This window comes from Procambarus clarkii, chromosome 13, assembly GCF_040958095.1.
Source record: "Procambarus clarkii isolate CNS0578487 chromosome 13, FALCON_Pclarkii_2.0, whole genome shotgun sequence".
Taxonomy (NCBI): Eukaryota; Metazoa; Arthropoda; class Malacostraca; order Decapoda; family Cambaridae; genus Procambarus; species Procambarus clarkii.
The window spans coordinates 47,909,452-47,926,559 of NC_091162.1; the positions used below are offsets into that span (position 1 = coordinate 47,909,452).

At 42.7% G+C, this 17,108-nt stretch overlaps 1 protein-coding gene across 1 annotated transcript in view; it reads right to left on the bottom strand.

Moving 5' to 3' along the window:
* Nucleotides 1–5,929: 5,929 nt before the first annotated feature.
* Nucleotides 5,930–17,108, bottom strand: part of LOC138364297 (leukocyte elastase inhibitor-like) — a 35,619-nt gene continuing 24,440 nt past the window's right edge. Inside the window, exons 4-6 of the mRNA XM_069323888.1 lie at nt 13,072–13,315; nt 10,449–10,732; nt 5,930–6,598 (exon numbers count right to left, since the gene is read on the bottom strand). Of these exons, the coding sequence (XP_069179989.1) occupies nt 6,320–6,598; nt 10,449–10,732; nt 13,072–13,315 (807 nt within the window). The 3' untranslated portion in view covers nt 5,930–6,319. The remainder of the gene's footprint in view (nt 6,599–10,448; nt 10,733–13,071; nt 13,316–17,108) is intronic.

A 17,108-nucleotide genomic window follows, 5' to 3' on the forward strand; every position in this document is an offset into this window, starting at 1 on the left:
TTCTTCACTGGAACTGCTATGGGAAATCTGGTGGTAGGACACAGGATGGTTAGGATGTAGGCGTTACCTGAACTGGTCCGAGGTAAAGGACCAACACAGTCTATTATGAGTCTGTGGAAAGGTTCCGCAGGCACCTGTATGGGAATCAGTGGTGCTCTGGGAATGGAGACGTTCGGTTTGCCTGCCATCTGACATGTATGACACTGTTTTACGTACTGTTTGACGTTATTTACCATACCTGGCCAGTAGTAGTCTTGACGAATCCCATGGTAAGTCTTGTTGAAGCCGTAGTGGGAGAATGCTCCGTGGGCCAAGTGTAGAATAGTGGGCCGCAGGCTGGTGGGAATCACAAGTTGTTCGATGTTGGCCCAATCGTCCTCCTCCTTCAGTTTACTGGGTCTATATCTGCGGTAGAGTAAGTCGTTCTCTAGGAAGAACCCAGGAATACTGTCGGGTTGAGTCTCAGCCTGGAAAAACAATGGTGTTAAAGTAAGATCTTCCCTCTGCAACTTACGGAACTCCAACTTGGTCAGATGCGGGGGTAGTTTCTGAGGGTCTTGAGGGACAGCGGTAGCAGTAGAGTCAGCTGGCTGTGGACGTGCGGCTTGTGCACGGGTGGTCACGAGAACCGGAGGAGAAACTTCATCACTCTCTTGAACCTCTGCTGGAACATACTCAAGAATAGGGTTTATTGGCACAGAGTTACACACCTGGGGTTTGTCCATGACGATCAGGTTGGTCGGTTGCAGGTCTTCTGCCAAGTCGTTGCCTAGGAGAAGTTGCACTCCAGGCATGGGAAAAGGCTTTTCCCTGACGGCGACTTGGACTTCCCCGTTCACGTAGGGACAATCCAGGTGGACTCTGGCGAGAGGGTATGGAGTGGTAGCAGTGAGGTCAGTGATGAAGACGGTTTCTCCGGTGTAGACGATGTTGGGCACAGCCGACTTCAAGATGATCGATTGTAGAGCCGCTGTGTCCCTCAAGATCTTCAATTTGAAACGTCCCTCCGGATTTGAACCGTTGCCAGAGACAGTTCCAGTATACAGGTGGTTACTGAAAAGAGAAAGATCATTAACATCAACACCAACATTCATCACAGGCTTACCGGACTTAGGAGGAGTTGGTTTGGGTCTTTGTTGGTCAGTGGTTCCTTTGTATTGAGACTTACCACACTTGTCTATGGTATGTCCATAGAGTCTACAATACTTGCAGTACAGTTGTGAACCAGCTTGATCGGGGCTCACCTTTTCGTAACTGTACCACGACTTCTTACTGGAGGATGGTTCGGGTGTCAGCCGGTGGATGAGGCTGTAAGTGTCAGCCGACTTAGCACACTTCAGGTAGTCGGTTTCTTCTTTATCTGCTAAGTAGAGGCGGTCAGGAGGCGGCACACGTCTCAAGAATTCTTCAACAAGCATCAGGTTGACGAGTTCTGTAAAAGTAGAGACATGTGCTGCTTCCAGCCATTTCATGAAATACCTCCGTTTCGTGTTAGCAAACTCGAGGAAGGTAGTGGTACTTGCCTTCAGGTGGTCACGAAATTTCCTTCTATAACTTTCGGTGGAAAGTAGGTAGGCGTCCAACACTGCTTGTTTCAGAGTGTAGTAGTCATTCTCAGACGCCAAAGTACTGAGTGTGACTGCAGCTCTACCTGTAAGATGGACTCTGAGAAGTGTGGCCCATTGGTCGACAGGCCAACTGAGTTGATTAGCAAGAGTTTCAAAGGTGGTGAAAAACACATCAACTTCTGCTTCTACAAAGGATGGCATTAACTTACTTGCATGTGATATATTAAAACTGATGGGAAGATTGGCAGTAGCTTGCTGGCGTTGAGTGAAGTGGGAAGTTTCCAAGGCGATTTCGCGTTGACGACACTCTAGAGCCAGAGTCGCTTGTTGCTTGTCATGTTCGCGTTGTATCTCTAACTCGCGTTGTTTGGTTTCGAGCTGTAAGCGTTCACGTTCACGGAGTAATGTGAACTCACGTTCGTGTTCTTCTCTCCTCAAAGCAGCTTCACGTTCTCTGAGGGTGATTTCTCGTTCTTGTTCTTCCCTCCTCAAAGCAGCTTCGCGTTCTTGTTCTTCCCTTCGTATGGCAGCTGCTCGTTCTTGTTGTTCGCGGGCTTCCCTTTGCTGCTCACGTTCAATCTTGGCCAGTTCCAATTGGAGTTTCATCGTTGCCAAATCAGTTTTTCCTGCAATATAGTAAGTTTCATGAGTTTCAGAGTCTATCTTACCTTGCTCTAAATAGTAATCCAGCAACAGGTTGTGTATGTCATTTTTGTTGGCTTGGTAGGGAACTTCTAGTTGATACTCATGTGCAAGAGTTTGTAATTCAGTCTTCTTGGCACGACTTAAAGTCCCTATTTCACCTGCTGGATTTGTACGGAAAGCTTGGAGACGAAACATGGTGAAATTAGCAAATAAAGGTACACGAATATTCAATAGTGAATGTCAGAAACAGGACAACGTGGCAACTGGTACCTATCCTGTGAGATCTTTAACAATTAAAGTTAAGAAAAAGATGTTAAATGATTAAATTAAATCAAGGGCGCAGGAAATCTTGTACCCGGTACTCATGTAAGAGGATAAGGGCAAGAAAATCCTACTAACAAATGAAACAGAGTTTCGAAAACAAATGAAACAATTAAATGCTTCAAAAGTAAAATTGGTAGTCCTAGGATGTAGGCATACCTTGCCACGTCTCTATAGGACATAAAGCAAGTTTTTCCTACTGAATTTAATATGATACTTACAGAATTAGCGAACTTTTGTGCTCTGAAAAAATAAGCTAATTCCCTACCGTTGTATGTATCATCATCTCTGACTGACGTGTAGGGGTGCGAGGTGTCAACTGGTGACGAGAACTGCTGCTGAGGTCCCAATTCAGCAACTAAAGTTCGAGCTAGAGGAACTATGGCCCTCTTTGTCCTCCTACAGTCAGATTGCAGAAGATTGGGTATTCTTGACCCGGGGCAGACCACAGTACCAGGGTACCAATATGATGATCTGTCAGAATGAGAAATATTCAAGGGACATAGATGGTAAATACGAGTAATAACACGGAGGGAGAGATGACCAATTAAGAGTATGACTGCGGCCTACAGTCACCACGTAATCCAAAGTTGTCTCACCTTCACCATATGTTACTCTCGTAATGCACAATACACCGCACCTTATAAAAAATGAAATTGAATATGAAAAATAGTAAAGCTACGTTAACAAAGTTAAATACGCTTACCATAAATTACCACTTGGCACCAGTACCTGAGTGAAGCTCCTAGGACAGGCCCCCATATAACTTGTGACGGTAACGCGTTGGTGTTCGGCTGTTTAAGGCTAGGGGTATGGCCTCGTCACATAGTTATAAAAAAAACTAGAAAAACTGGAACGTCGTCTGTGGTAAGGTAAGGAGAAGACACACAAAACACAAGTAAATTTTAACAATGAAATTTTAATTACGTTAATTAATCAAAACATGAAAAAATGGACAAACAAATTTGTATAATAAAATCAATCAATCAAAATAATAAGAATACTTAAATGACACAATGAAAAGTTACGTTAAGGCAAAATAACAAGAAGTGCAACACAAAAATAAATGGGAGGTGCTGGAATATTGGCTTTAAGCTATCACCTCTCTCAGTACACGCTAACGTCTAGCTGGGAGGAGTGATAACTACGAAAGCACTGAACATTCTGAGGTCTGAGGTCGTGGCGACCCCAGACATCAAGTAGTATGGGGGGGCGAGTGCAGGTGCAGCCAGACCGGCGACCAATCAGCGGGGCCGGTAGCGATCAACGAGTAGTTTGGCGGTTTGAGTCTGAACAGGTGTCTCTGGCTGCAACGTTTTGCGCTCTGGCAAGCCTTGCTGGTGTTGTTGTCGTTGTTGGACATTTCTTCCATAGTAGTTTTATATAACCACAACGACGTAATTGTGGAGGGAAGAGCAGGCTCAATCTCTTGAAGGAGATTATCGTCACAATATATATATATATATATATATATATATATATATATATATATATATATATATATATTATGTATTTATATATTTCCCCATATATATATATATATGTGACGGTAACACGTTGGTGTTCGGCTGTTTCAAAAGCTAGGGGTATGGCCTCATCACATATAGAAACAAAAAAGAGAAAATCTGGAACTTCGTCTGTGGTAAGGTAATGGGAAGACACACAAAACACAAGTAAATTTAACAATGAGATTTTAATTACATTAGAAAAGCAAAACATGAATAAAATGGACATACAAATTGGAACATAAAATCAATCAATCAAAATAATAAGAATAATCAAATGGCAAAATGAAAAGTTACGTTAAGACAAGTGAGTAATAACAAGTGAACAATATACAATGCAAAATATGGGTGCAGGAATATTGGCTTTAAGCTGCCACCTCTCTTAGTACACGTAAGCCAGAGCTTAGTCTACCAACGAGATGTGTTAACTTGTTGAAAGCACTGGATATTCTGAGGTCTGCAGGTCGTGGCGGCCCCAGACATCAGGTAGTGTGGCGGTGGAGGAGCGGGTGCAACTGACCACCAGCCAATCAGCGATGAGCAGGCGACGGACAGGTAGTTTGGTGGTTCGAGTGGTGGAGGCGGAGCAGGTGTTCCTGGTGCTGAATACGTTTGCTCTCTGGCAAACCTTGGAGTTGTACTTGTTGGATATCTCTTCCATATTAGTTGTATAGGGATGTATAGCGACGAACTTAGGAGGGAAGAGCAGGCTCAATCTCTTGAAGGAGATTATCGTCACAATATATATATATATATATATATATATATATATATATATATATATATATATATATATATATATATATATATATATATATATATATATATATATATGTATATATATATATATATATATATACATATATATATATATATATATATATATATATATATATATATATATATATATATGACAATGTCAGACCACGGAGGAAAAATGAAACAGGAATTTCCTTAAGTACTTTCGTATATTAATACATCTTCAGAAGGAGTCCTGAAGATGTATTAATATACGAAAGTACTTAAGGAAATTCCTGTTTCATTTTTCCTCCGTGGTCTGACATTGTCACATTTTTAATCACGTGTTTATTTTCGTGATATACACACACACACATATATATATATATATATATATATATATATATATATATATATATATATATATATATATATATATATATATATATATAAATGATACGAAAATTGGAATATGCAGCGGTTGTATGGTGCCATATATCAAGAAGCACGTAAGTAAACTGGGAACGGTGTAAAGGCATGCTACAAAATGGCTTCCAGAACTGAAAAACAAGAGCTACGAGAAGCTAGCTTTTTTCATTATGCCAAAGCCAGAAGAAAGAAGAGAAAGAGGTGATATGATCACTACGTAGAAGATAGTAACAGGAATCTACAAACTTGAAAAAGAGGAATTCCTGAGATCACCAACTTCTAAAACAAGAGTACACAGATTCAAGGTAAGGAAACCTAATGACTGAAAAATTATTAGAAATCTTCCTTTTGCAAAGAGAGTGGTAGACGGTTGGAACAAGCTAAGTGAGAAGATGATTGAGGCCAAGACCGTCAGTAGTTCCCAACGTTAAACGACAAAGAGTATTGGGAACACGGGACACCACGACCGTAGCTCTCATTTTGTAACTACCCTTAGACAATTACGTACACACACGCCTGTGCGCGCGCACGCCTGCCCGCGAACACGCTGCTATGTAAATAATACGAGATAGATTTATACCCGAACAACAGGTGGAACTTTTTTACAAACAATACATTTGAGGTTTTATGAATGTTGTGATCGTCTTAGAGTAGTTAAATTAAGTTTTGTGATCATATTCAATAATGCTTGCTGTCTAAGGCTGATGATAAATAAAACATAGGTACTTTTAAGAACTTTAATTATGGATGTTTTCCATTTATGACTTTCTGGTTAACATTGTTCTGCTGTGAGCTGTAGAACGGGACCATCAACACCGCGTGTTCCTGACATAACACATTAACAAACATGATAACATTAAGCATAATATGGGCTCCTGGAGCAGTTAGTGTCCTGCCATGTCTCTACGGCTGCCTGTACACGCCCTGGAAGATCTACGGCTGCCTGTACACGCCCTGGAAGATCTACGGCTGCCTGTACACGCCGAGGAAGATCTACGGCTGCCTGTACACGCCCAGGAAGATCTACGGCTGCCTGTACACGCCCAGGAAGATCTATGGCTGCCTGTACACTCCCAGGAAGATGTACGGCAGCCTGTACACGCCCTGGAAGATCTACGGCTGCCTGTACACGCCCAAGAAGAGAATGTTGCTGGTATCGTTATCTTGAATGAGAAAGACGAAGGGTCGGTCACACGAGAACACGCGACGAGGTCTAGAGAACGTAAGGCTGAAGACCAGAGCTGTCGCAGCAGCAGCCTCCGAACCCTCCTCGTTCACCTCTATCACGGCCTTATGGATGCTATTGGTAACCAGCAAATTGCCAGTAGGATGATAATTAGAGAGGTCGGCAGCATCAGTGAACAGGTCCTGGATCCCGAGGGTGTTGAGAGCCTGTGGTAGAGATGAGAGTGTTACAGGTAACATACAACACGTTGCTATTCACCTCAAGCTGGTCTCTCTCCCTGCCGACAGTGTAACAATGTACATATAGAACAGCGCCGGTATGCAGACGGGTCTTAATAAGGGAGGCAAATGTCTGACGATCTCTTGGTGTGCGTTGGCTACTGACGGCACTAAGGTTGTAGTTAGTATACACAACGGACCATCTGTGTACACAGCGGACCACCAGTGTACACAGTGAACCATCTGTGTACACAGCAGACCATCTGTGTACACAGTGGACCATCTGTGTACACAGCGGACCATCTGTGTACACAGTGGACCATCTGTGTACACAGAGGACCATCTGTGTACACAGCGGACCATCTGTGTACACAGAGGACCATCTGTGTACACAGTGCACCATCTGTGCACACAGTGAACGATCTCTTGGTGGGAAGTAACGCACAGGGATCTGGTATATATAATATGTCAAGCCACAAGGGTGAAGAGACGTGACACCGGGATCTGGTATATATAATATGTCAAGCCACAAGGGTTAACAGACGTGACACAGGGATGTGGTATATATAATATGTCAAGCCACAAGGGTCAAGAAACGTGACACAGGGATCTGGTATATATAATATGTCAAGCTACAAGGGTCAAGAAACGTGACACAGGGATCTGGTATATATAATATGTCAAGCCACAAGGGTCAAGAGACGTGACACAGGACAAAGTAAACCAATGGTTCTAGAGGCAGTGGAGAGAAGTGCAAGAGAGGAAGACAAAGGCCTGGACAAAGTAGAGAGAGCTCGGACGAGAGGAAAATAGACGCTCTTGTTACAACTCTGGGTTCCTTAGTTGGAAACCAGAGGTCAAATTGAGCTCTAAATAAGTACTTTACATTATTTGATAGGACTGCTGATGCATTTTTGTTCCTATCTTCCTTGCCAGACGTAAGACGAACCATGTTTCTCACAGAACATTCAGACTCTGAGCTTGTTGTTGAATATTAAGCACTGAACTAGTTATCAACTATTCTTAGAACTATTAAAGTAACCAGTTTTGTACGTCGGTGAAAATTTGTAATGTTTATAAGCTGTACGATCAGCTGGTTATCTTCCCGGCAACAACAACTGGAGAGAGCTCGAACTGGAGGCTCCGACAGCCTTGTCTGGACTGCTGTGGTTGAGCCAACACCTCTCCTGTGTGGCTCTGTCTCCTCCTCCTCTTCCCTTACCTTATCCAGTGTCTAGTTTACAAAGCTAAGTACCGCGTTGCATGTACGTATCTGGCATAAGTGTGTAGTAATGTGTATAGGCTTCGCTAGTGTTTATATTGCTAAGTTACTCTAAGGGGTCTCAGTGGAACCACGTGTGCTCAAGGGATACCAAGCTACCTAGAGTCCTTGCTAGTGTCCCTTGCCTGGTAGACTTTACCCTAGCTTGTCCCAAGTGTAAGCCTTGCATCCTATCTATTTTTTTTTTTGGAACAAGGTAGTTAACATAAGATAGTGTGGTAAAGTAGTTATTGTTATTGTTGTTAATGTATATGGGGGGTTGTTAAGAGGGTTTAATAAATAAGTTAGATTTTAAAGGAGTATCCATTCTTCCTGTGTAGGGGATCAGTGATCAACTTCTAGTCTGACGTATTACTTCAAGCAACTTCTTTAATATGGTTTTATGTTCGTACTGGGGGCCGGGCCTATCTGATCTCCTCTAATTTTGATACCTTCTGATTCTAGCTGTTGGCCCTTCTCATTAATACTCTATACCCCCCATAACAAGCAAGCTAAATTCATAACAGCACTAAAGGGAGCCAGAAATTATTACAGAGTCAGGAGGGATGCCGAGAGAATGTTTGAAAGCGACATAGAACTAAGGACCAACCAAAGCTCTTTTAAAGCCATAGAAGGAGTAAAACATCAGTCACAGACCACATTATAAGGCAGAAGAGGGCAGTCATATGGAAAACGACAAGAATGTGTGTGAGGAACTAAAGAAAATATTCCAGGTGGTCATTACTATGGCATCACTGTGGAGACCAGAGTTAAGCGATGAAAGGCCAGAGAAAACACTGGATGACATAATAGTCACAGTGGAAGAGGTTACAAATCCCCTGAAGGAACTAGAGGTAACAAAATTAATTGGACCAGACTTAACATCACTATGGCTACTGAAGGAGCCTGAAGAGGTAAAATGTGACCCCACTTACTGAGGTGTTTAATAAAACACTCTAAACATGGATTCTTCCAGAATTACGGAAAAGGCAAATGTAGTCACTAAATTAGAGACCAGAGTCATTGACAAGTATTCCTTGTACAGTGCTGGACTGAGTAATCGGGGCGAGAATACTGGAGCATCTAGAGAGGATGATCTTTGCAACAGAACGACAGCAAGGATTTAGAAGGGGAAAGTCATGCCAGACAAACTTGACAGAGTTCTATGACAAGGTTACTAGAATACGACAGAAAAAAGAAGGCTGGGTAGATAGTATTTTCCTAGACAGTGAAAAGGCATTTGATGATGTTCCTCGTGAGAAGCTCGTGAACAGGCTGGGACACTGGGGAAAACACTAAGCTGGGTAAGGAAATACTTGAAGGAGAGTAGTCACAGTCAGAGACAAGGTTTCCAGCGGGAGAAATGTAACATGTGGGTCCCCCAAGGATAGGTCCTGGGACCACTACTGTTCCTAATATATGTTAATGATCTTCCTGAGGGAGTGACCTTGTGCATGTTAATGTTGACGAACGATGCCAAAATAATGATGTTACGGAAAACAGAGGTAACAGAGGATGATTGCAGAATGTTACAGAATCATCTGGGCACATGTTTTATGTCACGCTACAAGGGCCAGGGGACGAGACAGGCAAATGTCTTGGCATAACGCAGCGAGTTCATGAAAGTTAACATGATGAACAGTGGAGGGGGAGGGATTACATGATCAACAGTGTGGTAACATGTTGATCATACCACAGGTAACATAACACAGCTCCTGGCGTTACACTCTTGTCATGCCGTCAATAACACTCTTGTCATGCCGTCAATAACACTCTTGTCATGCCGGCAATAACACTCGTGTCATGCCGTCAATAACACTCTTGTCATGCCGTCAATAACACTCTTGTCATGCCGTCAATAACACTCTTGTCATGCCGTCAATAACACTCTTGTTATGCCGTCAATAACACTCTTGTTATGCCGTCAACAACACGCTTGCCATGCTGTCAATAATACTCTTGACATGCCGTCAATAACACTCTTGACATGCCGTCAATAACACTCTTGACATGCCATCAATAACACGCTTGCCATGCTGTCAATAATACTCAAAACATGCCGTCAATAACACTCGTGTCATGCCGTCAATAACACTCTTGTCATGCCGTCAATAACACTCTTGACATGCCGTCAATAACACTCTTGACATGCCGTCAATAAAACTCTTGACATGCCGTCAATAACACGCTTGCCATGCTGTCAATAACACTCGTGTCATGCCGTCAATAACACTCTTGTCATGATGTCAATAACACTCTTGACATGCCGTCAATAAAACTCTTGACATGCCGTCAATAACACGCTTGCCATGCTGTCAATAATACTCAAAACATGCCATCAATAGCACTCTTGTCATGCCGTCAATAACACGCTTGCCATGCCGTCAATAACACTCTTGCCATGCCGTCAATAACACTTTTGACATGCCGTCAATAACACGCTTGCCATGCCATCAATAACCTTAACAGATCCCACACTCTCTTTGAGAAGTATATTTATAATGGTTTAACTAAACTCAAGAAATGTTTGGCCAAAGGTTACCAATATTATGAAAAATCAACAAAGTGATGACCTACCTTTATCAGGTCCTCCGTGATCACTTGTTCCAGCCTGAACCTTGGAAACTTGAGGATAACTTCCTGTCTCCTGAGGTTGGCGAGGGCGTGGCGGAGGGTGTCGTGGGAGAGGCGCCGCAGCATGGCGTCCAAAGGCGTGGCGGAGTTGCCAGGGGCGGCCAAGGGCGTGGAGGTCTTGCCAGGGGCGCCGCCGGGGGTGTTTTGAGGCAGCAACACCAACATGGACGCCGCCTTCCCCTTGTACGGCATCTCTAACACCGTCGCTCCCAGCTCACTCGAGTCTCCTGCAACCACAGACCACTGTAACCAGTGTTCACTCTCAGGACTGTCACACTTGTCTCCTACAACCACATTCCACTGTAACCAGTGTTCACTCTCAGGACTGTCACACTAGTCTCCTATAACCACAGTCTACTGTAACCATTGTTCACTCTCAGGACTGTCACACTAGTCTCCTACAACCACAGTCCACTGTAACCAGTGTTCACTCTCAGGACTGTCACACTAGTCTACTGCAACCATAGTCCACTGTAACCAGTGTTCACTCTCAGGACTGTCACTCTAGTCTACTGCAACCACAGTCCACTGTAACCAGTGTTCACTCTCAGGACTGTCACACTAGTCTCCTACAACCACAGTCCACTGTAACCAGTGTTCACTCTCAGGACTGTCACACTAGTCTCCTACAACCACAGTCCACTGTAACCATTGTTCACTCTCAGGACTGTCACACTAGTCTGCTGCAACCACAGTCCACTGTAACCATTGTTCACTCTCAGGACTGTCACACTAGTCTGCTGCAACCACAGTCCACTGTAACCAATGTTCACTCTCAGGACTGTCACACTAGTCTCCTACAACCACAGTCTACTGTAACCATTGTTCACTCTCAGGACTGTCACACTAGTCTGCTGCAACCACAGTCCACTGTAACCAGTGTTCACTCTCAGGACTGTCACACTAGTCTCCTACAACAACATGACGACGTCTGGAGGTGCACACAACGTCTCTCCTATAAACACTTACGAGACCCCGCAGGGCTCTAAGACATCACTGTTACATGGTTTCCTTCAGGTGACCTTACCTTGACCTTGAGGTTACCTTGAGGTGATTTCGGGGCTCATCGGCCCGGTCGGTGACCAGGCCTCCTCGTTGCTGGACTGGTCAACCAGGCTGTTGGGCGCGGCTGCTCGCAGCCTGATGTATGAGTCACAGCCTGGTTGATCAGGTAACCTTTGGAGATGTTTGTCAAGTTCTCTCTTGAACACTGTGAGGGGTCGGCCAGTTGTGCCCCTTATGTGTAGCGGAAGCGTGTTGAACAGTCTCGGGCCTCTGATGTTGACAGAGTTCTCCCTCAGAGATCCTGTTGCACTTCTGCTCTTCAACGGGGGTATTCTGCACATCCTGCCATGCCTTCTGGTCTCATGTGCTGTTATTTCTGTGTGCAGGTTTGGGACCAGCCCCTCTACTATTTTCCATGTGTAAATTATTATGTATCTCTCCCGCCTGCGCTCAAGAGAATACAGGTTTAGGCTCTTTAGTTGGTCCCAATAGTTTAGATCCTATCATGGCACACATTTAGATCAATATGACCTCCCGGTCTCAGAGGAGGATCCAGACGGAGTTTTCCTAAACAGTAAACATCACAGTGCAGCAAACATTAGAGGCGAAGTGCCGCCAGCATCTAGAGGTAAACAGAGACCATCTCGGCCCGAAGCGGCCTCAAAGTATGGGGTGAGGGGGAGGGGGGGACTGGGAGGGAATGGGGTGATGGGGTAGGGAACTCGGCTGGAAAGGGCAGAGGGGGAAAAGGGTGGGAATCGGGATGGGGTGACAGGGTGGGAATGGGGGATTTGACTGAGCATTTGAGTGGGGGCCGGGAGGGTTCGGGACTGGGAGGATTTCTATGGGGATAAGGGTGGTGGTGCTGCCCTACTGTCTGGTGTTCCTGGAATGCTGGTTGGCAGTTACCCCCCCCCCACCCTCTCACCTCTGGGAATGTTGTATTGGGGCTGTGGTTCCCTGATTTTCTCCTCTCACCCTGTGTGTCTTCCTTGCTTCTGCTGCCATGGCTCTCTTCTCCCTTGTCATGTCTCTATGGAGGAATACTTTTTTGTGTCCTCTCACATTTAGCAGCACACACACATACACACACACACACACATTATGTGTGTGTGTGTATTCACCTTGTCGTGCTTGCGGGGGTTGAGCTCTGCTCTTTCGGCCCGCCTCTCAACTGTCAATCAACTGTTTCTCCTACTACTTTTTTTCCCACACCCACACAACACACCCCCACCCTCCACGAAGCAGTCCATTACAGCTGACTAACTCCCAGGTACCTATTTACTGCCAGGTAACAAGGGCATAGGGTGAAAGAAACTATGCCCATGGTTTCTTGCCGGCGCCCGGAATTGAGCCCGGGACCACAGGATCACGTGTCCAGCATGTTCTCCGCTCTGCCACCGGCTCCCTGCATGTGTGTGTGTATGTGTGTGTGTGTATGTACTCACCTAGTTTTGCTTGTGGGGGGTTGAGCTCTGGCTCTTTGGTCCCGCCTCTCAACTGTCAATCAACTGGTATGTAGTGTGTGTGTGTGTGTGTGTGTTTGTGTGTTTTAACTTACCAATTTTGAAATAATCAACTTGTTTCATCATGTCAACAAGAGTGTGCCGGCCCGGGGTGGGGAAGAACTTCTCCTTGGTGGTGGCGCTGGTGTTGAAGGCCGCCAGCCAGAGACCCTTGAAGTAGGCGGCGTTCACCAGCACCATCACCTTGTCTTGCACGACTCCACCATCCACTAGTTCCGGGATTTTGCCTCGTGTTGCCTTGTTAACGAAGTTGTTGATTGTTGCAGCCGCCTCGTCGCCCTAATAGATGGAATAAAAGAAAACGGATTACACACAATAAGGGTAAACTAAACAATGAGGGTAAACATCTATAATACTGAAGTGAAAATGTCTGTCTGTCTGTTCAAAGTTTTAGGCTTTGATCAAACACGCAGATAAGAGATAAGTTTCTCTTATGACTAGATTTTTTTTATTTATTTTTATTTAAAAAAATACAATATAAGTTACATATACATAAGTGTTACAAGGCAATTATACATTACAATTCTTAGTGAACAAGTGTTTCAGTAGTACAGAACAAGATCTATTAGAAAACCCCTATAAACGAGTTACAAAAATTGAAGAATAAACTTACATTAAAATACAGGGGAAAATATTACATTTATATATATTTTATATAAGCCTCAGTAAACCAATTTTCTATATCATCACCGAGCATGAGCATTAAACCCCAAATGTTATACCTGATCCTGCCTCGCAAGAACTTCAATATTTTGTCTACTGAGTAACCTTCCTGCCTGCCTATCCACACACAAAAAATGTAATCAGAAAGTAACATAATTATTGTATTCCTAATTTTCTTGCATTTTATGTCAATATGAAACATTAAAAACCTCATTAACTCCACTCTAATACTTGGTCCACATAAATCTTTAAGAGTGTCTCTAATCCAGTTTACAAGAACAACTTTCTGCTTACAGAAATAAAATATATGCATATTATTCTCAATTTCAGTACATTGGTCACACCTATTGTCGTCTTTAATGCCCAACATCAACAACCTATCATTAGTAGGGAGGGTCTCATGAATATAGCGATACAATAGCTCACGTTGTTTTGGGGCAATAAATTTAACATGAAGGTTTGCCCATATTACTTGCCAGCTAAAGAGTGGATATGCCTCCTCTACTCTAGGAACTACATTTGGTAGTATAACATCACACACTTGTTTACTGGTCATCATTAAAAAACCTTCAATATTACAAATCCGCCTGAGAACATCAATTGCACATGAATAAAAGTGCGGTGATATAAAAGCAAGGTCAGTATACTCTGGCATATGTATCAAATAGCTAACACGTAATTTACAATAATAACGTCCTAGTGCATTTACACTATCCCTCTGCATTATCTCCTTTCTAAAAGTAACACATAAGATTGCCAATGACTTATGGTACACATTTAGTATTCCTATTCCACCGTTTTTCTTACCTTTACATAGGGTAGTTCGTTTAATTGGCTGGTATCTACCATACCATACATATCTAAAAATAGTTTTGTCAATCTCTATAGCACTTTTCTTGTCTATGGGAAAGCTGTGAGACAAATACCACACTTTAGACAAAATTTTGCAATTGATTATTACAGCCTTCTGAAACAGGGTCAATTTCCTATTTGACAACATATTCGTTGCAACTATTATATTCCCACATAGTACTTGCCAATTCGTAACCAATGTTGTTTCATATGTTTTACACCAGCAAATCCCAAGAGCTTTAATAGACTCCACAACCTTGAACCATGAACCTGTCCAGTTAACCTTATTACACCAACTGCCAAGACCCATCATACACGTTTTTTTCTTGTTAATAACAGCACCTGTCGCTCGTTCAAAGTTGTCTAACTCATTCTGAACATTCACCACCGAGTCTTCTGTCGACACAAAAATAGTTGTATCGTCTGCATAACCAACAACAGGAAGTGTCATTGCATTAGGAAGACGAGGTGGAACAATAAAGTCATTGCTTTTTATTGCCAGGTACAGTGGCTCTTGAAATATAACATACAAAATCATTGAAAGGGGACATCCCTGACGTACAGATCGTTCAACTGAAAAAGGTTTACTTAAGACTCCATTGATACAGACGCTGCTCCGACACTCTTTATAAAGCATACGGATCCAATCAATAAATTCTCATGCCACTCCTACCCTATCCAATATTGCTAATACAAACTGAACATCAACACGGTCAAAGGCTTTCGACCAGTCGAGGTTTATCATGGAGGAAGGAACATTATTCTCAGACACATAATACACAACATCCCTAATTACATTATTACAATTGATTATAGATCTTCCAGGCACACTACAAAACTGTTCCTTTGATATACGTTTATCCATTGCAATCCTAAGTCTATTTGCCAACAGTTTCGATATTATTTTATAATCCTGGTTTAGTAGGGAAAGTGGCCTCCAGTTCGTTAGAATATGCAAATCACCCGTCTTAGGTATCATCTTAATAATCCCATGAGATTGTGACATGCTAAGCTTCCTATGCTGTATGCTATACTGCACCACTTGTACAAAGTCTTTACCAATGACATCCCATAGATAGAAATAAAATTCCGCCGGGAACCCATCACAGCCAGGTGATTTACCCTCCTTTAAACTCTTGACAACACTCCACACTTCCTGCTTATCTACATCTGCCAATAATGACGTGTTGTCATCCTGGGTTAAAACCCGTGTACATTTTCCAAGGAAATACTCCTGCATACCTTGGTCCACGTTCACTTTTTTGTACAATTTCTCTAATTCACCCCGAACATAATATACAATCCCATCCGTATTTGTCATATCCGTCCCATCACCTGCTTTAATACTAGTTACAAGTGCTGTACCCTTGTTATTCTTGACTTTACTTAACAAATAAGGAGAGAGTTTTTCACCATACATCCTATCATTAATCTGGAGGCGAACATTGACTCCTTCAGATATTTCATCCCTCAATTTGTTAATTCTGTCTTTTAAAATGGTAATTTCCTCATACTTGTCTAGTCCCATATTGACCTTTACATAAAGTTGTTTTAGTCTTTGTTGGAATAAGTTTAACAGACCATATTTTTCAGCAGCCTTTCGTTTGGATACTTTCACAAAGAAACTTTTGCATGCAACTTTACACATGTCCCACCACTCCAATAGACATCTGAACTTACGTTTTTGCCCAACCAGATGTTCCCACAATACATGAAAATTATCAATTACATCTCTACTCTGCAACAGACTGCAATTGAGCTTCCATGACCCTGTACCCACTTTAACCTGATCGTCAATAACAAGCTTCACCACAACCATACAGTGATCTGAAAAGCTGACCGGAACAGTACTGCAAGAACTAATTTTATCATGGAACGAGTGCATATATAATCTGTCAAGCCTAGAACCATAATTCTGGCGAACATATGTGTATTCATATACACCTCCGTTAATGCTATTTGCATCCTTTAGACCACTACATTTCAAAAGTGTAATTAAAGCAGGAGATACACATGCGTTCGACTGAATGCTACAATCTCTCATAGAAGTGACACAATTAAAGTCGCCACCAAAAATAACGTTACGCGTATCATTTCTGAAAAAATATAATAACTCGTTAGAGAACAAGTCCTCCCTCTCTTTCTTCCTGCGGGTGCCAGAGGGAGCATACACATTAAGTACAGGAATTATTGTGTCAAAAAAGGAAATCCTAGCATATAAAACATTACCATTATCATCCATTTCAGTATTAATAACCTTGATGTGGGCTCGCTTAGCAATCAATATCATCGTACCACCTTTCAACAAGGTCGTTGGATTTATCAATATTTCAAAGAAATGAAGCAGCACATCAAGTTTCTTAACATCTTGTACATTGTGTTCTTGCACTAAGAGTACATCCAAATTATGATATTTAAACAATGATAACAGCTGCAACTGTTTATTTCTACAATTGAGCCCATTAATGTTCAAAGTAGCACAATTAAAATTAATTGGCTTCACGAACGGAATTTGAAGAGAAACCAAAATTACCCTTTATCCGTCATTATCTCACTT